The sequence below is a fragment of the Antechinus flavipes genome, chromosome 4 (genome assembly GCF_016432865.1).
Source record: "Antechinus flavipes isolate AdamAnt ecotype Samford, QLD, Australia chromosome 4, AdamAnt_v2, whole genome shotgun sequence".
Classification (NCBI taxonomy): domain Eukaryota; kingdom Metazoa; phylum Chordata; class Mammalia; order Dasyuromorphia; family Dasyuridae; genus Antechinus; species Antechinus flavipes.
Genome location: NC_067401.1, coordinates 431105573 through 431131070, shown reverse-complemented (window position 1 = coordinate 431131070; position 25498 = coordinate 431105573). Strand labels below are relative to the sequence as shown.

At 36.8% G+C, this 25498-nt stretch overlaps 1 protein-coding gene across 1 annotated transcript; it reads left to right on the top strand.

The window, feature by feature from the left end:
• Nucleotides 1–24706, top strand: MGST3 (microsomal glutathione S-transferase 3). Its single transcript, XM_051999107.1, has 6 exons — nucleotides 1–117; nucleotides 15740–15863; nucleotides 19026–19099; nucleotides 20843–20900; nucleotides 23959–24031; nucleotides 24445–24706. The coding sequence occupies exons 2-6, from the start codon at nucleotides 15747–15749 to the stop codon at nucleotides 24579–24581; spliced, it is 459 nt and encodes a 152-aa protein (XP_051855067.1). The 5' UTR covers nucleotides 1–117; nucleotides 15740–15746; the 3' UTR covers nucleotides 24582–24706.
• Nucleotides 24707–25498: the final 792 nt, after the last annotated feature.

Sequence of the window (25498 nt, the reverse complement as noted above, 5' to 3'; positions counted from 1 at the left end):
CCACTCTGGGCACAGCCTCCTCCTCCTCCTCCTCTCTGCCTGTTTGTCCGCAGAGTGCTCAACTACCTACTCGGATCGCCTTACGAGAGCTATCGCAGTTGCAGGAAGGTAATTTAGGTAAGTGCATGGGAGCTGTGGACTGAAAAGCTGATTATGGAGCTACACTACCTCTCTCTGGCTCTCCGCTTCCCCTTCTCCGGACCCTACCTAGCACCCCAGCTGCCTTTGAGGGACTCCTCTCTCTTTTCTCTCAATTTAGAAAGCTGTCTCTTTGCTCCCCATTTCGTTCCCCCTCCCCAACTTGTCAAAGTCGCGGATAGGAGGATTAGAAAGCAGGGTCATAGATTGAGTGGCCTAGGAGAGAGCTCCAAGGTCAAGTCTTTCTTGGTTGCTTCCCTTACTCTGGCCCGGTCCCTCCCTGCGTTGGGTGCACATCTGGCGGGCGCCGCCTGCCCGAGCGCTTTCCCCGGGTCTTCTCTCAAAACTGAAAGTACGCGCTGAGTGGGGTGGGGACCGAAGGTCACAGGGCTAGGGCTGCAGCGGCTTTCGGTGACATTGGCCTAGTAAGCAAGCAGCCCCGGATGCGACTAGCAAGACTCCCTTTTGGGAATGCAGGGGCGGGGGCGGCTGGGTTGTTGCTAGGAGCCGGTCACCGCCCAGGGAATTGGGGCTTTCTCTTTCTCCTGCTTCGTGAAAACGTTGGCCCTGCACGTGTAGATTGGTTTGCTTCCTATTGCAGTAGTTGCCAACTGCTGCTCCAGAATGCCAGGAGGCATGTGGGGGTGGGGAGCAGGGACAAGGAGGGCAGTCTGTGGGGTGCAACTTTAAAATACCGCTTGGCATTTGCGGACGCATTTTCCGGAGCTCTCCAAGTACCAACGATGCCGGGAGACCCGGAGGATCCAAGGGTGGGGCTGCGCGATTTAGGAGGGGCGGAGGGCTGCTGCTTTTGACTCATTCTTTGAAGTTGTGGCTCTGAGTCAAACTTTCAGCTTTAATGCCTTCCTTTTTGATCTCTGGAGTTTACTAGCTAAGTATTAGCCCCAGGGGTGAGGAAAAGCGGAAAGAGAAAGGCTAAACTCTAGGGAGGAAGGCTGCTGAAGGCAATCGTCAGTGACCCCCATCCTTTGGGGGAAGAAACCTGACTGTAGGAATGGTGGATGGGATTGCTTCCGTGGAGTTTTTGGTTTTGTTTGAGGTTTTCGTTTTTGTAGCTACATTTGTTACTGTGAATTCCTTGAAGCCAGAGTGTAGGTTTGAATCTGCGAGCTTAAAGTTAAAGGAACAGGTATCATTTAGTCCATTCCCTCATTTTTATAGATGGGGAAACTGAGGCACAGAAAGGTTAAATGACTTGTCTGTGGCCATGACAACAGCAAGTAGGAGTGCTAAGTCTAGGGTCCAGATTCCCTGACTCTAAATTCCTAGCTTTTTCAGGAGTTAGCAACTGCCTTCTAAAGCCTACATAAGAGTTCTCTCCTGGAGGCAGGAGGCTGCTCTTGGGAAAATTGCTGATCACATGCAATCTACAGCTAATGGAAGAGATTCAAGGTTATTGGGCGCACATCACATTGCAGCATTTGAAAGGACTGTGGTCTTCTGGACTTGTAAAGTCTCGATTAAGATGCATAGTATGGACCTTGGATGGGTTTAAATGGATTTTTAAAAGATGAAACCAGAACAGTCAGTTACAGTGTGTTGGAAAGAAGCTGTAAAACCTGGATTCAAATCCCAGTTCTCTCGCTTTCCTACTTTTGTGATCTTAGGCAGAGCATTCCAGTGCTCTGGGCATCAAATCTCTCATTTGTATTATGAAAAAAGGTGAATTCGGATCCTTTCACCCTTTTGAAAGAATAAAATTGTTCATTTATGTTCTGACACTAATGTTCCCATATATAATGATAATGATAAGTCATTGTGGAGTGTCAATCATGGCCGAGTTTTGAAAGTCTCTAGGTCCTCTAAAAGTCTCATTATTTACCTTGGAATTTTTTATTTACTCTGCCATCTTCCCAGAATCCTCAGGTCTCATTAATTATCAAGGTCAGATTATTTGACATCGAGTAAAGCTTTAAAGAAAGGCAAAGATTGTCTTTTGATTCACTCATTTACCCACAGACCCTCCACTTTAGTTCAGGCCTTTATCATCTCCTCTGGACTCCCCTGCAGTGACTTCCTTCATGTCTCTGCCTCAGGTCTTTCTTACTTCCATCCATTTTTCTACTAGGCAAACAGCTGCCAAAATAAAGGGAGGAAAAGTTGCCTATAAATGATTCCTGCCTTTTTACTTTTCTAAACAAACTCATCATTCAACTGAGGCTGCTTACTCCAGAGTTGTCAATTATCTTTTAACTATCAAATCCCATAGTCTTTTCTCAATATCCAACCTTTTTGGCTTCTCTGAAGCATTTGATACAATAGGTCACAACCCCCCTAATAAATATTCTGTTCAGGTTTTTATGATGTTACTTTCTCTTAGTTCTCTCATCTAACTGTTCCCCAGACTACTTTGCTGTGTTTTCATCTTGTAGTACCCTCTAAGGATGTTCCCAAAGGCTCTCTCCTGACCCCTCTTTCCTTTTTTTCTCTTTCCTTTTCCTTCTGTTCCCTCATCAGCTCCCTTGGGTTTAATTATTTCTATGTTGATTCCCAGATATGCACATCTGACTGTTGGACATATTGAACTATCCCTTTCATGCTCTGAAACTTATTATATCTAAAACAGAACTCATTAATCTATTTCCCAAAACCTTCTTCTGTTCCCCAACTTCCTTTAATTGTTGAGGTACCATATCCTCCTAATCTCCCAGGCAAGATGCTGCCAAAGTTTGTCTTTACTTTGTTTACTCTTGTATATGTCCCCATCTCTCTGGTTACATATCTACTCCTCTATTTCAGGCCCTTGTCACCTCTTGCCTAAAGTATTGCAGTAACCTCCATATTGATCACCTTGCCTGAACTCTCTCCTCTCCAATCTGTTCTCCATACAGTCTTCTAAAAAGTGATTTTCCAGAGTTAAAAGTCTGACAATACTTTTTGCTCATTTTCTATTATATTCTTGTCTATTTGTTTTCCCTTACTTCCCAGCTTCTTTGTTTTTAGAACCAAGCTAATATAAATATTTGACTAGGCAAAATATAATTAAGAAGGTAAGCACTTTAGCAAACAAAAAAGATACATTTCAAAAGCAATTGTAAATTATTTTTTACAAAATTCAGTTTGACAGTATATCTATCATCCCGTTCCCACTTTAGTAATAGGGTTTACAAATGTGAGACAGTATGGTTAAGCAGAAAGAGAGCTGGACTCAGATCTAAGGAGTTATAGCATCTTTTTCTGTCTCTAACACTCACTAATCAAAGAATAAATGCCTTCATCTCTGCATTGCACTATTTCAGTACTGTCAAACTCAAATAGAAAGAGTATTCATAAAGATCCCTGCAGAGCAATTTACTCAAAAGTCACAAATTAATATTATCTGTGTTTTATTATATTTTAATTATTTAAACATTTCCCAATTACACTGTAATCTGGTTTTGACCACACTCTTCATTTTTACACACTTACTGTTCACTTAGGTATTTGAAACCTCTAGTTTAGATAACTCTCCAAAGTTATATAAATGAAGGGGAAGTCCTTCCATGCATTAGTTGAGGGCATTTCCCATTAATAAAATCAGATCCAGAATCTATCTGATTCAAAATATAACTCTCATCTAGATTAAGCCCCAACTCTTTAGTGATAATTGTGACTCTGCCTCAGTTTGACCATTCACAGAATTTTAAAAATATATACTTTACCTTTGCAGGTTAGAATGTGCCTCTGACTATATTTTAAATAAAGCTGTGCAGAAATGTATTTATCTTGGAGCTAAATACCTCCCATTGGGTATGCTGAAGCAACAGCCTATGCTGCTGCAGGCTCCTGAGAATCAGCTCTAGGCTGCCAGCATATTTTTTTTTGGGGGGGGGAGAAATAACGGAGGTGGAAAGCATTTTGAAAGCTTAAATTTTTTTCTAGTCTTGGCTTTTCCTCCTCTGTAACTATTTCTCCTCCATAGCTTCTTATGGTCTTCCTTAAGTATGACTAAAGACCTCCTTTCTGTCTTAGGATTTAAGTTTGTGGGCTATCCAGGCAAATGAGTCAACTGGTTATCATATCTATAGCTCCTATTCTTGTGGTGTGGATAGAGTCCAAGTACAGTGTTAACATATTAAGGATGAAGGCTTGCTGTTCAATTTAGACCTCTTTCCAAACTTTTTTTCCCCAGAAAAATTCCATATTCCAAATTCCAGAAATCTCAAGGTGAAATCAACTAGCTTCTCAGCTAGTTAACTATTTCCTGGACTTCTGTGTGCACTGCACACTTAGTTTGAGAAGGTCTCTTGAGAATTACATTAGAAGCTAACCAATCTAATAGGTGATAATACGTGGGCAACAATGTAGACTTATTCAACTATACTGTATGTGTGATATGTAGGATGAATTGTTAAAAGTATGATCAGGGTTAAATAAGATTACTTCACGAAAACTTCCTAGAAGAGGCAAGTTTAAAAGTTATTCTAGAAAAAGGAGATGTACATTGTGTCAGATATTGAAAGGGAATTCCATATGAAAGAACCACATGTGCTTAGGCATTTTGACATGTCAGATGAAGATAATTTTCTTTGTTGTTGATAATGACAGCTAATCTTTAAATGCATTTCACCATTTACATAGTTAGTTTTCAAGTTGTGTTTAAGGAGACACATTCAGAAATTGTGACTTGCCCATAGTCACACAGCTAATAAGCTGGAAGATAAACCCCAGTATCCCATGTACAAATCAGCACTCTTTTTAACTATACTATTATTAATTGTTGCAAGATTTGGAAAAATTCTCTGGCCATAAAGAGTCTACATGTTGTGAATTTTATTCTTCTTTGTCTACTTAGGCTTTTCCCATTTATGAAACAAACTAGACTAGGAAACAGTGTTTACCCCCAAAGTGACATTACTCAAAGCTCTGAACTCCAAATAAACGTGGTGGAATTGATAGGGCTTAACCTGACCTTACAAGGTCACATCTAAGGAAGCTGGCTTTGGATATATGCATATGTAGGTTCTTTATGTACTTTCATTTTTATGATTCAAAATAGGAGATTTAGAATTTATAATCAATCACTTGCCACCAATAGAGAGAGAGAGAGAATTCAGTTTCATTTCAGATTATGTTTCAATATCTCTTCATACCAAAGTCTAGATTCAGAGACAAGGGAATAGATAAGGTCCTTATTTTGACCTTTATAGAGCTGATTTGTACCAGTTAAGAGTTTATCCCATATAGCTTAGTACCAAGCAATGTCTGCATCAGTGATCTCTCCATTTCTTCTCTCTCCAAGGGGAAGATAGTCTTCATTACTGATAGTATTTACAGAAAGTGTCATGTTAGATGTTATGTGCCTAGATTTGGAAAAGTTTTAAGTCATTTTACCCATGATCTGTCATATCCTTAGCATAGGGAAAACTTGGCCTGAGAAAACTCCTTCCACCCATGCAGTAGCTTGGTATTTCCTTTGCAATTTACAGCCCCAGAGAGTTGCCTATAATAGTGAGATATTATGTGCTCTGCCCAAGTCATTGAGTATACGTCAGAGATGAGACTTGAATCTAGGTCTTCAAAGATCATACATAGACCAATTCATTATGTCATGCTCTCTCTCATAGGTATTTACTTTTTTAAAAATTTTGTTAAAGAGCACTTCCCATTGACCTTTTATTCTGAAAGTTGGAATTCTAGCTATGTTTATTTAAATAGAGCCAAATTCCAGTCCTTCCTACACCTTTCACAGGCAGCACCAGCTGTGCTCCTGTTATATGTACCCAGGTATAGTGCTGGAGAGCAGAGACATGACTCTGCACTGCCTGGTGACCTGTTATCCCAGCTGGATTGAGGCCGAAGAATGAGAAAAGAATCAGAAATAGCTCATTCCTGGAGAGATGCTTTCTCTGGCACTCTTTATTGATGTGGAAAATCAAGCTTTCAATTTAGGAAAATTTCTTCCGATTTTAATCTTTTTGAAAGTCACTCCTTAGCCCTTGATAACATTGCAATTTCACTACCTTATAATTTACTTAGGTGTATGTGCTATATACTCCAACTCTTCTTCCCATATATAATACAACTTCCCTAAGGGGAAGGAACTGGCATTTTTAGCACTGGGCCTTTTCATAGTGCCTTGTCCTAGCCAGTGTTTAAAACATGTTTTGACTTGAATTCGCTACACTATGCTGCAGCTTAATAAAAGTGATTGGTTTTTTTTTTTTATTTAAAACTAAACAGATCCATGGTTTAAAAAAATTAGTTGTAGTCCTAGAACTTTGATATGCCTTCTGAACTTTGATATTCCTTATGAGGAATAAAGCCTAATTTGGGTATCAAGTAAAAGGAAGGGAGCTTTTTTTTTTTTTTTTTAATAAGCAATTCATAGTTTAAGTTTTGGTTAAAGGAACTTTGTGTGGGAAAGTAGCTATGTTAAAAGGAAGCAATTTGGTTAAGAAAGCCCCACATTCAGTTGAGTTCACATAAGTATAATTCAGAAATACTGTTAGCTTAGCCTTGATGCAGTAGAAAGTACTACTGCCTAAATAAGATAAGAATGGATCCAGAAGAACAAAATTGGAGAAAAGGTTAGGTCAAGTTCTTATGACTGAAAAACTGTCACCAGTAAATGACACTTCTAAAGAAGAAAGTACCTTAGTCAAAGTTTATTCTAAAACTCGGCTCAAAACAAAATGAAGAACTGGTCATTTCTTTTTGCAGCACATCCTCCTTATTTTTATGCTTTTAGGAGTTTGTAATGATCACAATTTCAAAGAAAAGTATACAGTCCCTTTGGGGCTTATCCAAGATAAGATTCCTAACCAATGGTTTCCCAGAAGAAAATTTTTCCCAGGCTACTTTGACTCTTAATATCATAAACTCCTACTATTAATCTTACAAGCTTAAATGATACCCAATCTTCCCCCTCTCCCTCCACCACTGACAATTGCTGTGGCTAGTTTATTAACAAAATCACACTATAGTTTAGTTTGGGAAACACTGCTCTGTTCATACTTAATTCTGCAATGTTTTTGTCCTTTGGTCTTATATGATATGAGCCTTCAGATTAATTTTTTCCTTTTGTTCTATTAACCTGAACAGCCATTCTACCTTTTGGGAATTTGATCTAGTTTCCTGGCTTAGGAACAGGAAGGCATTTCCTTAGCTGAGCCAAAAGATTTCTTCCCCTGGACTTTAGGTAGATTATAAGCATGAATTTATAGTTAATAAATCTCCCATTTCTTAGGAGAGTCCTGATCTTAGAAAACTATTTTTCCACTGTCTGTGCTCTTTAAGACCTGATTCCATAGGACTTTGTTCTCTAACTCATGTTTCTGGGTTCATTTTGTGCTACTTTGTCTTGGCAAATTTACAAGCAGATTAACTTGCTTCTGCCTCACTCTCATGTTCTAAGCCCAGGATCTTGAGGAAACATTTCCCCAAATTGCATTGTATTCTAGACAGTCCAAATATCCAGGGGATCCCAGAGTAGAATGGGAGAGAAGGGATAAAAGAGATCAAGTCCTACCCCAATCCTAAAAACATAAAAATGTTTTTCTCCCTAACTTTTAATCACTGTATTGTTCTGCATGATCTCTCATGCTGACATTGAATCTCAAGTCTTGGAAAAGAACAAACATTCTGTGTTCATGTTCCAACCCTTATTCAAAATACAAACCATTTTGGAAATTTTAGCCCCACTAATTACACTTAAATTGAGGGGATTTTTTGGTTTGTTTTTAGTTTTATTGAAAAGATCACTGAATGAGTACTACAACATACAGAATCAAGAAGTCTCTTTAAAATGGAAAAGTCTTGAGTTCATACTAGAGGATGATCATCTACATTTATGAGGATAGAACTAGGCCACATGAAGTCTTAAGAATATAATTGAACACAGTCCTGAAGTTGGAGGACCTAAGTTCAAAATATGGCCTCAAACATTTGACATTTTTACTGGCTGTGTGATCCTAATTGCCTTCTAAAAAAAAGTTTTGGATTTGTTTTTTTCCAATACATATATATATATATATATATAATTAAAGAATTGAATAATCTCCAACATCTCTTTCAATTCTAAATCTGTGATTTTAAAAACTAACTCACAGTATCAAGTTCTTTTCTTGAGCAACCCCACCCCAACATACCTCCCAAGAAGTAACCAATAAGTATGCTTTGAGAAAGACTAACCAAGCACTTGCAAAACAAAATAACCTTTAGCAGATTTAGTCTGATTATCTCCACCCTACTTGCCTCCGAAGTTTTCTCCTTTGGCAAATGTTGGGGGAAAGAGCAAAGTCTAGGCTTTATCCATTTTATTTCAAACCTGATAAAAGTCTCCCTTTTTTGCTGAAGTTTGATCTTTGCTCTATAACTGTCTTCAAATATTTTAAGTTCCTTCTGAACACAAAGTATTGAGTGGAGTAGAAACATAAGGAGCAAAAGAGATCCTGCCCTTGAGGAACTTAAGAGCTGAGAAAACAGGTCCACTGCCTTGCATTTACTCTTAGTTTACTTAACTCGCATCATTGCAGACCTAAATGGGTGATGGGCAAATATTAAAGGTGTTCATAAGTGAGGGAGACCCTTGTGAACTGGGTGATCAGGTTATAACAGATGAGAATGAAAGTAGGCAAGAGAACAGGTGAAAAGAAGTAGAAATTCATGAAACTGTTAGGAAATTGATTAGTGTCTCTATTTCTTCATCACTTTCTCACTACTTAACGCTTTTCCAGCTTAATTAGCTCTTAATTACAAACTCTTACTCTAAAACTTTATTCTTCTAAATATCTCATGGCTTTTAACAGTTAAAATTCAAAAACCACAGTCAGCAAAGATCTTATGAAAAAGATACTAGTCTAGATTAAGGAAAAATATACATCTATTCATTTTTCCAAAAAAGAAGGAAAATAGAACTTGCAAATTATAGGCTTGTGAACTTTGAGTTTGATTCTTGGCAAAATTCCAGACTATTATTATAGGAGTAGCTAATGAATATGGGGGGAGCAGGGAAAGTGAGGGAAGAAGAGAGAGAGAGAACAAAATAATGTTCCCAAATCATCATAATGCCTTTAATCTAACTAGATCTTCCCAGACTGACTTTTTTTAAAACGGTTACTAACTTGAAAAAGGCATAAGTATGTTGTAGATAAGTTACGCTAACTTATCTGAATTTTAGCAAGGCATTTGATAAAGTCTCATGCTATTGTGGACTAAATGAAATAAGGTAGACTAGGTAATATTAGATGAATTCAGTAGTAATTGGATGGTCAGCTTCAAAGAACTTTTTAATTGTTGTATATGAACTTGAAAGGTCTCTTAGCTGAATGTTGCAGGGCATTGTTCTTGACCCTATGCTGGTTCATTTCTGTCAGTGATCTAGTTGGGATATTGATAGACTGCTTTATCAAATGTGTGTTGCAGTGACAAAATGTATGACACACCCAGGAAAAGGAAAGACTCAAAGGTTCACCGAAGGGAGTAGCTATATGCCTTTGTTTTATCAGTTATTTAAACTCAGTCATTTGGCTTTAAGATAACTGAGATGTTAACTTTGTGAAAAGTACTCTCTAGGGAGTGGTTAATGACTGCCAAAGAGCAGGAATGCAGCAAGTATTGATCAAGTTATTTTAGACCCGGAGGGAATTGTGGTGGGTGGGTGTGGGTGTGGATGTGTTTCCCATCATTCCTCACCATTTCTCTTTAATGTATTGTTCAAAGTATTGAATATATACCATAAAAACCTCACTTTGTTTCCTCATGATAGCAGAGAGATGACCTTGGGTTACAATGCCAATGGAGCAAGTGAGTTCCAACCGTGCTTTGCACATAGTAGGTACAAAATAAATTCTCTCTCAGAGAGTCTTCTCATATGGGCCTGGTGATTAGTTCTGAAGATGAACCTAGCTAAGCTCAAGGAAACTCCGAAGGAGATAGTTGGCCTTCTTCCTTCCAACAAAAATAAACCATGATAACCAGCCATTGAGATTCAGAGATCCTGTTTGTCTGTGAAGGGAATATCCATTCCAGTTTATTCAGTCTTCCTTGCAGTACCTTTAGATTTGATGTTAATTAATACAATTTGCCCTTTATTCTCAGCAGTTTTTTCCTCAATAATAATTAATATCTCTAACCTTTCAGGTATTTAAAACATTCTGAATGAGAATAACATTGGAAGGGCATTTTAAATGGTCTAGCTAAACTAGCATCTCCCTATATCCTACATATAATACCCTAGATCTTATGTTCATGGTGAGGGCATTTTTCTTTTTGATAGGGTACTGAATGCAGCTAACAATATCCACTGTGTAGATAACATTTGTCTCTTGCCACCTCCCTTTCTGTATTTTGCATCCAGCCTCCAAAGGATTAATAGATCATAATAACAGATAATAGATCATAAGCTCATTGAGGACAGGAAAGACTTTAGTCTTTGTCTTTGTGTTTACAGTATCTATCATATAACCCTTAAAAGCTTGGTAAATTGGTTTTTTGTGGGGGGTTTTTCATATTTTGTTGTAGCTATCCCATTTCATCTTCTTCATCCAGTTGTCAACACAACACCAATATACACACACAGAATTTCTCTGCTTCAAAATTATTTTTCCTTCCTTTGTTTCTTCCAATCACAATTCCAAGTCTGTATTAAGAATTCAATTTCCATTAAGAAAGGTTGATTAATTCATGAAATTGTGACTTTTGTTCCTTCTAGAAACCATTAGCATTTTAAGAGAGGAACTTATGCAAACCCTTGTAAATATCAAACTTCTGGAATGTCAATTAGTGACTTTTGTACAAAGGAGGTTTCCTAAGTATTCATTGCCTATTCTAAAGGTACTAACTTTTCTTACTCCCACCACGTGTCTGTAAAAGGGAAGGGGGGAGTGTCAACAAATTGGTATCCTACTGTGTTTTTTTTTTTCTCTCTATGGGTCATTCAATGACTTCAAGTTGGTCTATGAGTTGCAGCCTTCTATTTTTTCTTCCTAGATAGTCTTCTATCCCCTATCCATCCTACACACTTATAGCAAAATAATTTCCCAAAAATACAAATTTGACTATGTCATCAACCCTTTAGGGATTGTATAAAATACAAATTCCTTGGCTAGTCATTTAAGAGCCCCATCAATTTAGTTTTCATTTAGACATGATTCATTACCATGGAAAGGGCCCCAAATTTGGACTGGGTAACTGAGGTCACATCTAGCCTCTTAGTACATACCACCTTCTGTGATCTTCAGCAAGTCACTTAACCTCATCAATTTTCCGTCTGTAAAATTGAGAGTTTGGGCTAAATGACATCAAACTACTTTCTAGCTTGAAATCTATGATCTTACCTTCCTGGAATTTGTTTCATTCTGTTCCCCTATTAAACTGTATTTCCTTCAAATTGAACTACAAGCCATTCACTCTATCTTGCAACTCAGTACATTTGTTAAAGCCATCCCAAATGTAGTCCTTCCACAGTCTATCTCTCCGTGTCTATCTTCAGGTCTAAGCTAGCCTTGCTACCTCTTCTGGGTAGCCTTTTCTGACTTCCCCTACTCCAATTAGTATTCTTGCCTGCCATCATTTTTCATGTATTATAATTGTCTCCATATTGCATACTCCAGAAGTATCTTAAGCTTCTTGAAGGCAGGTTCCTTTTCTTCCCCCTCTCCCCTGTTTTACAGTCGAGGAAAATGAGTCTTAGAAGTTAAGTGACATGCTGAGTGTCCCCTAGCTAGTAAATAGGACAGGATTTGAACATGACATTCTAACTCCCAAGTCTGGAACTCTATCCTCTATACCATAGGACCTGCTTCATGTAGTATGTTAACACATAGTGGCCACTTAAGAAATGTTAGGGTTGTATAATACTAGGTGACTTGAAAAGTGATTGTACTTGAAAAAGACTGAAGCAAGCTTGCTTACATCTAGGCAGAGGAATAACTCAAAGCATATGTTCAGAAAAACTGGAACTATTTCCATTTTTATTGGGGGATAGGAAACAGTGTAGGGACCCTTCATTAATGCCATTTGCAATGTGATTTTTGTTGCTACTTAAACTTAAAATCAGAATTGAATTTGAGTCCTGAAGTCAGGTATCACTTTGTACCCTTGGAGAATTGCTCTGAATCTGTCTTCATCTTCAAGATGGAAAGATAACATGTGAGATTGTTCTGAGCATTAAAAAGGAGATAATTATGCATAGAGAAAGAGATAGATGGGGGAAGGGTCAGGGAGGAGGAGGGAGTAGAAGGGTAGGGAAGGAGTAGAAAAAAGGGGGGAAGGGAGAGAAAGAGAGAGAGAGAAAGGGATAGAGGGAAGGAGAGGAAGAGAGAGAGGGAAAGGGAAAGAAAGAGGGGGAAGGGAGAGGGAGATCTCTTTGCTTTTCTCTCCCTGTCTTTATCTCTCTGTCTCTTTCTCTCCCTTTTTCTCTTCCATCCTCCCTCTTTTCTTTCTATGTAACTTATTAAGCCATATATATAAAATCTTGTCTTTAGAGTGAATTGATACCATTATATTAATAATTATGCTCAAATTATCTTTTTTATTCTCTAACTTATTATCTAAACTCTTAAAAATTATCTAAAAGCTTGCTGGGAAAGAGCCAAAGTCCTTGTCTCCTCGCTGTCTGGGCCTTGCTTGAGCAGGCCTCTCAGAGCCATAGCTGCCAGTTGCAGAGTCAGAGAGGAGCACTGCCATTGTGGGTCATGCTGGGATCTGGCCATCATACAAGAGTTGGGCAGGCAGAGCCTTTTGCATTTCTGTGTTTGATTTAATGATTTAGAAGCTGAGCTGTTTTGAGTTTCCACATAATACACAATTCATGTGAACTTCAAGCCCAAACAACCCCACAAAACCCTTCTTTCTCCATGAAAAGCCAGGTTTTGTTGTTTTTTCTGGACTTCGACAATTTGTCCAACCATAGGCTCAGGAAGACTGAGTTCAAATCTGGCCTCAGACACTATCTCTCTGACTCTGGGCAACAGCTGCTTACCTCCATCTATAAAAAAGAGACAATAACAACACCTTCCTCCTAGGATTATTGTAAGGATCTAATGAGATAGTATCTGTAACATACATAGTACAATACCTGACACAAAGTAAGAACTATGTAAATGTTAGCTATTATTGTTATCACTCATGTATGCTCCAACAGTACTGAGCAGAGAGTAAGTAATAAATCTTTATTGGAGTTATTAGGAAATCTGTGTTGTATAGCCTATCCAAAGGTCATCCATACCTTTTCTCCCTGATAAGATATTTATTTAGTAAGAGCATTATAAAAATTTATACCCACTTTTTCTTGCTATTTTCACATAACCAAGGCTCATGTTTAATTTCATGAAGATTTACTAAGTACTTTTTTCTATAAACAGCCCTTTGTTTGAGAAAATATAAAATTTAGATAACATACTAATTCCTGCTCTCATGGAGCTTCTGGTCTAGCAAGGATATGACATGTCTACAAGTAACTAAAATATAACCAATAATTAAGATAAGCCAAAATACCATGTAATATCATATATAGGTAGAGGTCATTGTCAATTAAAGAACACAGAAGAGGTGTCCAGAAAGATTTGAATTGAACTTTAAAGGAATTTACCAGGCACAGAAGGGGGAAATTGGTCACTCCAAGGATAGGGAATAGAATGAAGGACACAATGAAGATAAAGTATAGTATGTTGGAGAGTACAATCCTGGGTGACTGAAATGTAGTTTGTGGAGAAAAGCAATAAAATAAAAATATGGGCTACTTTGTTCCAATTTCATAGATCAATAATTATAAATCACTAGGTCTTAGAATTGCCTGAAAGTACTGCAAGTCCATGATCTGGCCATGATCCTACAACTGGTTTATTTAAGAGACAGGAGGTGAAACCTCTTCTGGGTTGGTCTTAATACTCTTGTCATATTGCCTCTCATCCAGGTGTGTTTCAATGTATGTATACAATGTATACATTTTTTTTAATTCAATAGTATTTTATTTTATTTATTCTTTTTTTTTCTTTTTTTCTTTTTCTTTTTTTTTTTTTTTTTTGCTGAGACAATTCACATTAAGTGACTTGTCTAGGGTCACACAACTAGGAAGTTTTAAGTGTCTGAGATCAAATTTGAACTCACGTCTTCCTGACTTCAGGGCTGGTGTTCTAGTTGCCCCAGTAGTTTTTGATTTTTCCAATTACGTGTAAAGATAGTTTTCAGCATTCATTTTTGTAAGATTTTGAGTTACAATTTTTTTTTTCTTTTTTCCTCTCCTCCCTTTATCTTCCTCAATGCAGCAGACAGTCCGACATAGGTTATATATTACAATCATTTGAAACATATTTCCATATTACTCATTTTGTGAAAGGAAAATCAGAACAAAAGGGAAAAACAATATATAGCCTAGCTATAAAACTTTAAAGTATATACAAGCACTCTCTTCAACCCCAGCATCCTATAAAGCAAGTAGATGTAGCATCCTTATTTTTTACAGTGATAACTAAGACAGTGTGTGACTTTCCCACCAACACAGAGCTAATAAGTAGAGTCAGTATTTAAACCAGGCTCCTTGATCGCTTTTTGGAATGCCCTCTATTCTACTGAAGAACCTATATTTTAATATATTTAACATGTATTATATTACCTGTCATCTAGGAGAGGAAGGTGAGAGGAAGGAGGGGAAAATTTAGAACAGAAAGTTTTGCAAGGGTCAATGTTGAAAAATTACCTATGAATATGTTTTGTAAATAAAAAGGTCTAATAATAAAAAAAGAACGTTCTCACCATCAAAATCCTTAGTAGTATCTGATCATTCATTAGAATTATATGCAGTTTCATCAATGAAAATGATCTTAAGTATATCTGCTTTACCACTGCACTCCACATTCCCTAGTCCTTTCTACCCGAAATCGCCTACCTATACTGTCTCCCCCATTAGAATGGAACCTTTTTGAGAGCAAGAATTGCCTTGCAGTTTTGTTTGTTTTTGTTTTTGTTTTTTATCTGTATTGTTAGTGCTTAGCATAGTGTATTACATGTATTCTGTGCTTAAGAAATCTTTTTATAAATAACACTTTTTTTAAAAATTAAAGCTTTTTATTTACAAAGCATATGCATGGGTAATTTTTCAACATTGACCCTTGCAAAGCCTTCTGTTCCAACTTATCCCCTCCTTTACCCTACTCCCTCCCCTAGATGGCAGGTAGTCCAATACATGTTAAATATGTTAAAATATATATTGAATCCAATATATGTATACATATTTATACAGTTATCTTGCTGCACAAGAAAAATCAGATCAAGAAGGGAAAAAAACTGGGAAAGAAAACAAAATGCAAGCAAACAACAACAGAAAGAGTAAAAATGCTATGTTGTGACCCACATTCAGTTCCCACAGGCCTCTCTCTGGGTGTAAATGGCTCTCTTGATTACTGAACAATTGGAATTGGCTTGAATCATCTCATTGTTGAAGAGAGCCACATCCATCAGAATTGATCATCATATAATCTTGTTGTCACAGTACAACACATTTATTCAATAATAAAATAAATTTGTCTATTCATTCTTTCATTAGATAAAAATTGGCTTGAGCTTCATCCTTTATCCCTCCCCAATCCCTTTTCCAACCACACTGAAAATTAGCATCCTAATTGCTAGTATCCTTATTATGTGTATCTTTCTCCAACAGTGCCAAGATGGCAGTCCTCTCAAAGGAATATGGTTTTGTGATTCTCACTGGTGCTGCCAGTTTCATCTTGGTCACTCACCTTGCCATCAATGTAGGCAAAGCCCGGAAGAAGTACAAGGTGGAGGTAAGTGAAAGCTATCAGCTGTTTGTTTATTTTACAAACTAGTCTTGGAGCTTTTGGCTCTCAAAGTGGAGAGATGGGTAGGCTAGCAATGGTGGCAACTTTTGCAAAGACATGTTACCATTGAATACTGTAACAGAGGAAAGGGAGGAAGAGTGAAATACTTGGTCATCTCAAGATAGATTTGAATGTTTATTTACCATTTGGAAGGCATTAGATATGGTGATATATCACAGAGGACCTGGGTTCATAAGTCACTTCTGTCACTTAGCCCATGTGACTTTGGACAAGTAACTTAACCTCCCAGTGTCTTCATTTGTAAAAATAAGATCTCTCTAGTTCTTATAGTATGATACTTGACTTTTATGTTTACAGATCTGCAGTTATCAGGGCTCTGAACCAAATATATTTTTAAAGTGTGATTCATAATTCTGTGGTCAATTAGTCAGCATGAATTTATTAAGTGCCTGCATATGTTAGACATGGCGCTGGGTGCCAAGCTTCAATTCCCTATTCAGAAAATGGCTTCATTAAGTTGTTTTAGAATAGTGGAATATATGAAACTAAACTTTAGGATGAATTTGGAAATTGTGCCTGGAATTGATCCTTTAGCAGGATCACTAGATAGCAAAACTGATATTTGAGAGCACTGGACCTGGAGTTAGCAAAAATCATTTTCAGGCCCGGCTCTGACACTTGTCAGCTGGATGTCATCAGGTCATTCTCTAAGCTTGTTTTTCTCTTTCTAAAATGGAAGAAGAAAAAAATAATGCTAGTAACAGCCACAAGTATGCTGGGAAGTGTTTTATTTTTAATAGATTTTTTGTTGGTGTTATTTTATTTTTATAGAGCCCAGATTTTCCTATTTCTTCACACACACACCCTCTAATTCCAGAGATCTATCCCTTATAAACAAAACATAAATAAATATTTTTAAATGAGAAAAAGGGAAAAAAATAAGAGAAAGAAAAATATTCAGTAAAGTTAAACAATGTCTGGGGGGAAATCTGACATATACAGTGTTTCACAAAGAACCTTTTACCCTTTCCCCTTCCTTTGCAAAGGAGCAGAGAGAAATAACTTCAATATCTTTTCTTTGGAGAAAAATATTTATAAATTATAAAGTATATAATAAATATGAGCTATTCTCAGTCTTATTTTCAATCTCCCCAGAAGAATTGGTATTTGTTTCCTTACTATCTACCATCGTGCTCTGCACAGGGAACCTAATAAATGTCTGAAGCCTGGCATTTCTCAGGCAGTTTGTAACAAAAGAGTAGAAACTGGGCAGAATTCTGCTCACTCCCACTCTCCCACTGAATATGATGACTTTGCTTCAAGAATTTAAAATAGGGAAATTTTGACTAACATGGAAAGCTAGCTAGCTTCAATGAGTCAGCTTTCTATTGAAAGGAATTGTGGGCAAGTTAACTCTGATCACTGTCTGGAAGCCAATTCCAAAGTACCCGCCCTGGTAGAAGGGTGTGGTAAATAACAGCTTGATATCTTCCCTCCCAACCCTCCCCTGACAAAGAATTTGTAGCCATAGGTTGAATGGTAAATGATAGGCTCTTATATCTGGCTTGGGAATGGCATCCACTCTCTCCTACACACACATACACACGTACACACACATACTCACACATGTACGTACATATACACACATACACGTACATACACACACAGATACACATACATACACACATACATATGCACACACATACACACTCACATGTATACACACACACACACACACACACACACACACACACACACACACTGCAGAATCCAGGATGGCAAGCATATTTGTGCCACATACGAAGGATGCACAATGACTACACATGTTTGGGGAGTAAGAAGGAAGACTCTGGTCTAGCTTATATTGGGGGCAGCACCAATATTGCTGTAATATGGTTTTCTAGGCTTTAGTAGTATTTTCTGAAATCACTGATGTATATAATGATATAGTATCCCCAAAGTCTTAAGTTAAAGCTTAAAACTACATTAAGACTTTTGGGGTGGGATGGAGATTCTTTTGTCTCAAATGAATTATTTAGGTAAAATTCCTTTTCATTCACTCATCCATCCATTCATTTTTGGAGGTAAACAGGACTGAGTGACTTTCCATACAGCAGTAAGTGATTGAGGTCACATTTGAATTCAAATCCTCCTAACTCCAAGGTCACTGTGTCACTTAGATGCCCTGGTAAAGTTTCTTTTAGAACTTTTTACCTATCTATGTTACTTTGTTTAAAGAAAATACATAAGGTATACCAAACCTTAGTAAAGTAACTTGGAACATTATAACCAGTCTGTCAAGCAGCTACAAATTTACTAATTGAATTAATTTTTTGTTTCTTTGTTTATTTTGCTGAAGCAATTGGGGTGTGACTTGCCCAGGGTCACACAACTAGAATGTGTTAAGTGTCTGAGGCTAGATTTGAATTCAGGTCCTCCTGACTTCAGAGCTGGTGCTCTATTCACTGCGCCACCTACCTAGGTGCCTCCTTGAATTAACTTTTTAATGGTAATACATTTGTCTAACAAATGGAGATACTACTGCTAAATATTATGAAATATAGCTTCTTTGATTCTTGTCAGTTTACATCCCCATTAAAAACCCCAAACAAACCCTGGCACAATAAATATATGAAGAACATAATCTGGAACCTAAGGTTATAGCATGTCATTTTTAAAACTATGTTTTTTGCCAGAGTTAAATTCCTTTTACCCATCCCACCCTAAAACAATGGGACTAGCACTGACTCAAAGCTTTGTTTCTTTCTGGTTAGTACAGGACAAATTAGCTGTCACTCAAAAATTAGTGAGTTTTTCATTGCTAGAAATAAAACAAAGGGTGAATCAACAATTATTCTGAAGATAAAAAAACAAAAATAAATGTCTGTGCCCTCAAGGAGTTTATAGTCTATCAGGAAATAATATGTAACTATGTAAATAAATACAAAGTAACTGCTGAAAGCAGGGCTGCTTCTGAAAAAGCCATCTAAGTCTTGAAGCAAGCAAAACCTTTGAAGAGCTGAAAGTAAGGAGGGAGTATGTTCTAGTAATTGGTTTGAATATCTGTCAAAAATACCTTAGAAAGTTTGCATTAAATTATGTGAACCTGTGACATAGGGAGTAACACATGCTCTGTGTTTGTTTTAGTATCCCAACATGTACAGTACCGATCCTGAAAATGGGCACATTTTCAACTGCATTCAGAGAGCTCACCAGAATACGTGAGTATGGATTTAAGGTTTGCTCATGGGGCTCTAGTTTCTGTCCTTGTCAGGCAATCAGAAAAATTCCTGAAGTCCTGAGTGTTCTGCCTCCTATTTCAACGCTTCCTTCTAGGAAGCTAGGGTTATATCAGTGAGCTATAAGTACTGGCAGGTTCTACTGGCTAGAAAGAGTTTGATCATAAGCCAAGCAAGAGACCACATGACAAAAAATGTTGAAATTAATGTGTACAGTTATCAAGCTGTGCATACCCTTTGATCCAGCAGTGTTTCTACTGGGCTTATACCCCAAAGAGATACTAAAGAAAGGAAAAGGACCTGTATGTGCCAAAATGTTTGTGGCAGCCCTGTTTGTAGTGGCTAGAAGCTGGAAAATGAAAGGATGCCCATCAATTGGAGAATGGTTGAGTAAATTGTGGTATATGAACGTTATGGAATATTATTGTTCTGTAAGGAACGACCAGCAGGATGAATACAGAGAGGACTGGTGAGACTTACATGAACTGATGCTGAGTGAAATGAGCAGAACCAGGAGATCACTATATACCTCAACAATGATACTGTTTGAGGATGTATTCTGATAGAAGTGGACCTCTTTGATAAAGAGAGCCTTAATTGATCAAAGATAGACAGAAGCAGCTACACCCAGAGTAAGAACACTGGAAATGAATATAAACTGCTTGCACTTATGTTTTTCCTCCCGGGTTATTTATACCTTCTGAATTCAATTCTCCCTGTGCAACAAGAAAACTGTTTGGTTCTGCACACATATATTGTATCTAGGATATACTGCAACCCATTCAACATGTAAAGGACTCTTGCCATCTGGGGGAAGGGGTGGAGGGAGGGAGGGGAAAAAATCAGAACAGAAATGAATGCAAGGGATAATGCTGTTAAAAATTACCCTGGCATGCGTTCTATCAATAAAAAATTATTTAAAAAAATAAAAAAGAAAGAAATTGATGTGTACAAAAAGTATTGTTTGTGCCTTCTAAGCTCCTTGCAAACATTGATCACTCAGTGCTAAGTGACAAGTGTACAATCATGGTAACCATTTCTAAGGCATAAGAACTCTGGTGAGAATAGCTATGGGAGATCAAATCCAGTGTTGCTTCCACTGATATTGATATTGGAGCACAGTTTAGGCATAACAGCAGAGAATTGGTGGTCTTTGGGTATATAATATTATTTGATCAATCACAGTTGCTATATGAAGAATTTCTGCTTGATTTTTTGGTGTGTGAAGAAGGGTATATATTGGAGAGTGCTGTAACATGTAAGGAGAGGAAGATATACATCAATAAACATTTCCTTTTTTTTCCCTCAATAGTATTTTATTTTTCCAAATACATGTACAATCCTTGTAAATGTATTTCTATATTTGTAATGTTTAAACATTTTCTTTAGGGAAAAAAAAGACTTTACTAACAAAATAGGACACCAGGAATCAGAGTTTCCTGAAGACCTTTGACCAGAAAAGATTCCAAATGCAAATTTATATAGCACCTTTTTTTTTTTTTTAACATACTGTAAGCAGACCTTGATTTCCTGATCAGGAAGGGAAGAGTGACCTGTAACCCTCATGGGAGGATGCCATTGGCTTAATCTATCCTTTGCAACCCATTTGTGTGGGCAGGACGAGAGGAAGGAGAGGGTGCTAAGTTGATGTTCTATTGCTGAAAACATATTAAACAAAACTTTCCTTTCTAAAGAAGAATTAATCTTAATGTATCTATATTTCAGATTGGAAGTATATCCTTCCTATTTATTCTTTCTAACTGTTGGAGGCATTTACCATCCTGTAAGTAGTATTTTCTTTTTATTTATTTTTATGAAAGTATTATCTCTTGTTTCCTATTGCCCTCCTTCAACTGAACAATCAAGGAAAAAAATATAAAAAATAAGCATAGTCCAGCAAAACAGGTTTCCATATTGATCATGTCCAAAATTATATGTCTCATTCTCTTTTTTAAGCCTATCACGTCTGAGTCAGGAGCTTCCTCTTCGGTGTTCTGGATTCAGGGTTTACCATTGCATTTTATTAAAATTTTAAAGTCTTTCAAAGCCACTTTATACTTTGTTGTCATTGTAAAAATTATTCTTCTTATTTTTACCCATTTCTAGTTTTTAGAGATCTTTCCAGTTTCCTCTGAGATTGTCCATTGTCTGTGGTACCGTGATGAGCCATTACATTAATATATCATGATTTGCCTAGCTATTCCAAAACATGGGCTTTTCCTTAGCTTCCAGTTCTTTACAATACCAGCTCTCCATTCCCACCCCTCCTCAAAAAAGAACTGCTATAAATATTTTTGTTCAAATAGATCTTTGATCTCTTTAGGGTAGGCTTAAGGTAATAGAATAACTGGAATAAAGGCATCCGTTTGGGGAGACAGAAATTTAAATTGCTTTCCAAAATAGGTTCCATTGATTCACAGCTTCCTGTAGCCCCTCAAAAATTTGTCATTTTCCTCTTAAGGCATTTTTGCCAATCTAGATATGAGGTAGAATCTTAAAGTTTCTATTATTTGCCTTTTTCTAATTATTAATAATGTAGGGTGCTTTTATGTTGTTGTTGAAAAGTATTTGCATTCTTTGACCACTCTTCTATTGGGGAATCACTATTCCTTGGTCTTATACATTTGAATCAATTCCTTTTATAGAGTGTCCTCAAAAGTCTTAGGGAAGATTTAAGATTTTATAGCTTAAGATTTTTCATAGCTTAAAACTACTCCAAGATTTTTGGGGTACCCCATAGAGTTTTGAAATGAGAACTTTATCAGATAAATTTGCAAAGGTTTCCCTACATATGTATTCCTTTCTCATTTTAACTACATTAATTTTGTTTGTATAGAAGTTTTTAAACTTTTTTTATCTTCATTTTTTTCTTCTGCTGTCCTTTCCATTTCTTGTTTGGTTGTGAATTTTTCCCTTATTAATAGAACAGAAAAAGCAAACATAATTTGTCATAAATAATATTTTTGGAATTTATCCTGTTGTACTTAGTTTAAGATGTTTGTCTCTACCTAATTTCTGCCAAACTGCTTTCCAATTTTTTAGAGCAGTTTTTATCAAATAGAGTCCTTACTCCAGTAATTTGTGATTTATCAAGCATTATGCTACTGTGTTCATTCACTCCTATATGTTATGTACCTAATCTGTTTCACTGATCCTCTTTTTTTTTTTAAACTATTACCAAATCATTTGGTGGTTACTACTTTATAGCACAGAGTAGTAGTTCTGCAAAACACCATAAATTACTTTATCTTCAAGGATCCTGGATTTTGGTGGTATAGTTGCTCATTCAACTAAAACAAATCATGACAGATTATATATAACCTTGTAGATAATTTTCAAAATATGCAGTAGCTAAGTTCACCTTTTAGCCAACCTGTTGGCCAGTCTCTATAGTAAGGTTGGTCTGAGGCCCAGCGTAGCTCTCACTCAGTTTTTCCAGTTTGGTGACATTTTCTGTGGTTTGAGTTACTTGCATTTCTTTTTCATCACCAAACCTGCAGCATAGATTTGTCAGACTCAAAGCACTGCCATGTTATAATTAGGTGATGCAATAGGACTTTAGTGAAAGCATAAAGTCTTATTTTAGTGCAATGTTTTTTTCAGTAAATCTATTTTCTTTCCCTCCCACCATCGTCTCATATTGGAAGGGAAAAAAAAAGACAACTCCTATAAGAATATAGTCAAACAAAACAAATTACCATAGTAGCCATGCCCCCAAAATATGTTTCATTCTGTGCCTTGAGTTTATCATCTGTTAAGAAGTAAATAGTATACTTCATTGATTCTCTGCTGTAATAGTTGGCCAGAGTTGCCTTGATCAGAGTTTTAAGTCTTTCAAAATTATTTTTACAGTATTGGTATTGTATTTAATAAACAGATCGATTAGCAGAACCAATTAGATATATGATATACATCAGAAAATAAACATAGTATTCTAGCATTTGAATCACCCAAAGACCCAACTATGGGGATAAGAACTCGTACTTAACAAAAATCTGGAAAAACTGGAATGCAATATACAAAAATTAGATATAATTATATCAACTTCTCATGCTGTATGCAAACATAAGTACTTTATGAATGTGTGACCTGAAGAATGACAACAAAAAATTAAAAGACTAAGGAAACATAAAAGATTAGCACCTGCTTCTGTGGGTAAAAGCAAATTGAGGTAATCCTAAAGGTTGTCAGAATTCATGACTGTGACCTCTGGTAGTCACCAGTTTACTTGACTCATTCTATAAGTCTTATCTTCCCCATTAGTGCCCCTCCTTCCCTGCCATCACCCAAGTTTTTCAACATCCATAGAATAATAACAAATCTGAATCTATATGTACTTCAGCATTTCTGGGGTTAGGGAAACTGAGATAATAGTAACAGCAGCTAATATTTATATGTGTCCACTATATGCCAGACACTATGATAAGTACTTTATAAATATCTCATTTGATCCTCACAACAACCTTGGAAGGTAGATATTATTATCTCCATTTTATAGATGGAGAAACTGAGATAAATAATGGAAAAACAGAAATAAACTGAGTTAAGTGACCTACCCAGAGTCACTCAGCTAATTAAATGTTCCAGGCTAGATTTGAAGTCACATCTTCCTGACTCTAGACTCGGTACTCCATCTACTGCACCATTTAGCTGCCTGACTTTTCACTAACTTTTGAGAAAAGGGAAGATATTTAACTTTATAACCAAAATATATAAATATGCCAAATGCTAAAAGGGTTAAATTGTGTAAAAAAAAAAAAATTCTACCAAATATAGATATTAAATCAAATGTTTTTCTGGGGTTTTTTTGTGATGCTGAAATAAATCTACTTTTGTTTTAGCGCTTAGTTTCTGGCTTGGGAATGGCATGGATCATTGGACGTGTGCTTTATGCTTATGGCTATTACACAGGAGGTGAGTATATCATCTTTCAACTAACCATGGCTTTAATGAAGATAATAATGGAAATAGGGGGTGGGAGGATATACTAGCCTGAGATTTAGATCAATTATCTAAAATAATATTTAGAATTTCAAACTTGTTTATGATGAGTTTCCCCCAAGCCAAGAGTTTTTTTTTTAAATCTAATTGGGATGAAAAAGCAGGAATGCACGGGAAAAAATTTCACTCAAAAATTCATGTCTTATCAGATACCCTGTAGTGCTTTTTCTTGATAATATTTCTATATAGTATGCTGAATACTGGTAACAGCTTTAGTCTGAAATTATGACTTTCTGTGTTAACCTCCTGAAGATCAAATACCTGCTAACCCAAAAACATTTTCATGGAATCTCCTGGGTGACTTCTTCTTCTTTCTTCTTTTATAGACCCAAGCAAACGGAGTCGAGGAATGGTGGGTTCCATTGCTCTCCTAGGGCTGATGGGTACAGTTGTGTACTCTGCTTTCCAGCATCTTGGTTTGGTGAACCGAGGCTTGTGCCATGGATCTAAGAGTTGTCACTGAAGAAACAATGGCTTAACTATCTCCTTCTTTGGGATGATAAATGTTTCACATTCAAGTGTGCTTTTTTCTTTTTCTAAATACAATAAATCTATTTGGCATTAGCCTCATACCTATATCTCCAGAAATACTAGTTTCACTTTTGTTTTTTGGTGAAAAGTAGGTACAGAGATAACTAAATAGCCATGTGAACCCCCAAAATAATTGATTACCCCTGAGAAATTAAATCTGCAAAAGGGTATTCTTTCTATCTTCTTAGTATGAATAAAAAAGGTGAATTCACCTGAAAAAATTATTGGAGTAGGAAATTAATCAGTCACTTGTCCATATTACATACATTTGGCTTCAATTACCTTCTATATAAATAGGTGGTTTTTGTTGTAAATTAACCACTATGAAGGGGAGGCAAGAAATAGCGCACGTGTAGAATTTACGTAACTTAAACAATATCCTAAGTGATATGATGGATGGAGTGCTGAACCTGAAGTCAGGAAGACTCATTTTTGTGAGTTCAAATGTGGCCATGGGCACTTCCTAGCTTTATGAACTCAGGAAAATCACCTAACCTCATATACCTCAGTTTTCTCATCTGTAAAATGAGCTAGGAAAGGAAATCACGAACCATTCCTGTGTCTTTGCCAAGAAAGCCCCAAATGGGGTCAGAAAGAGTCAGACAGGGCTAAACAACAATAAAAGAATATTCTTTAGAACTAGCAGAAGTCTCGAGATCAAGAAGGAAGTGAAGAAACAAGCTACCTATCATATATTGCAAATAGTGTATCATATGAACCTCACAATAGCCCTGGTAGGTAGGTACTATTATTGTCCCCATTGTACAGTTGCTAAAACTGAGACAACTGAGTGCCCAGAGTCATAATTTAAATGTAGATCTCCCTAACTCCAGGCACAGCATTGTACCA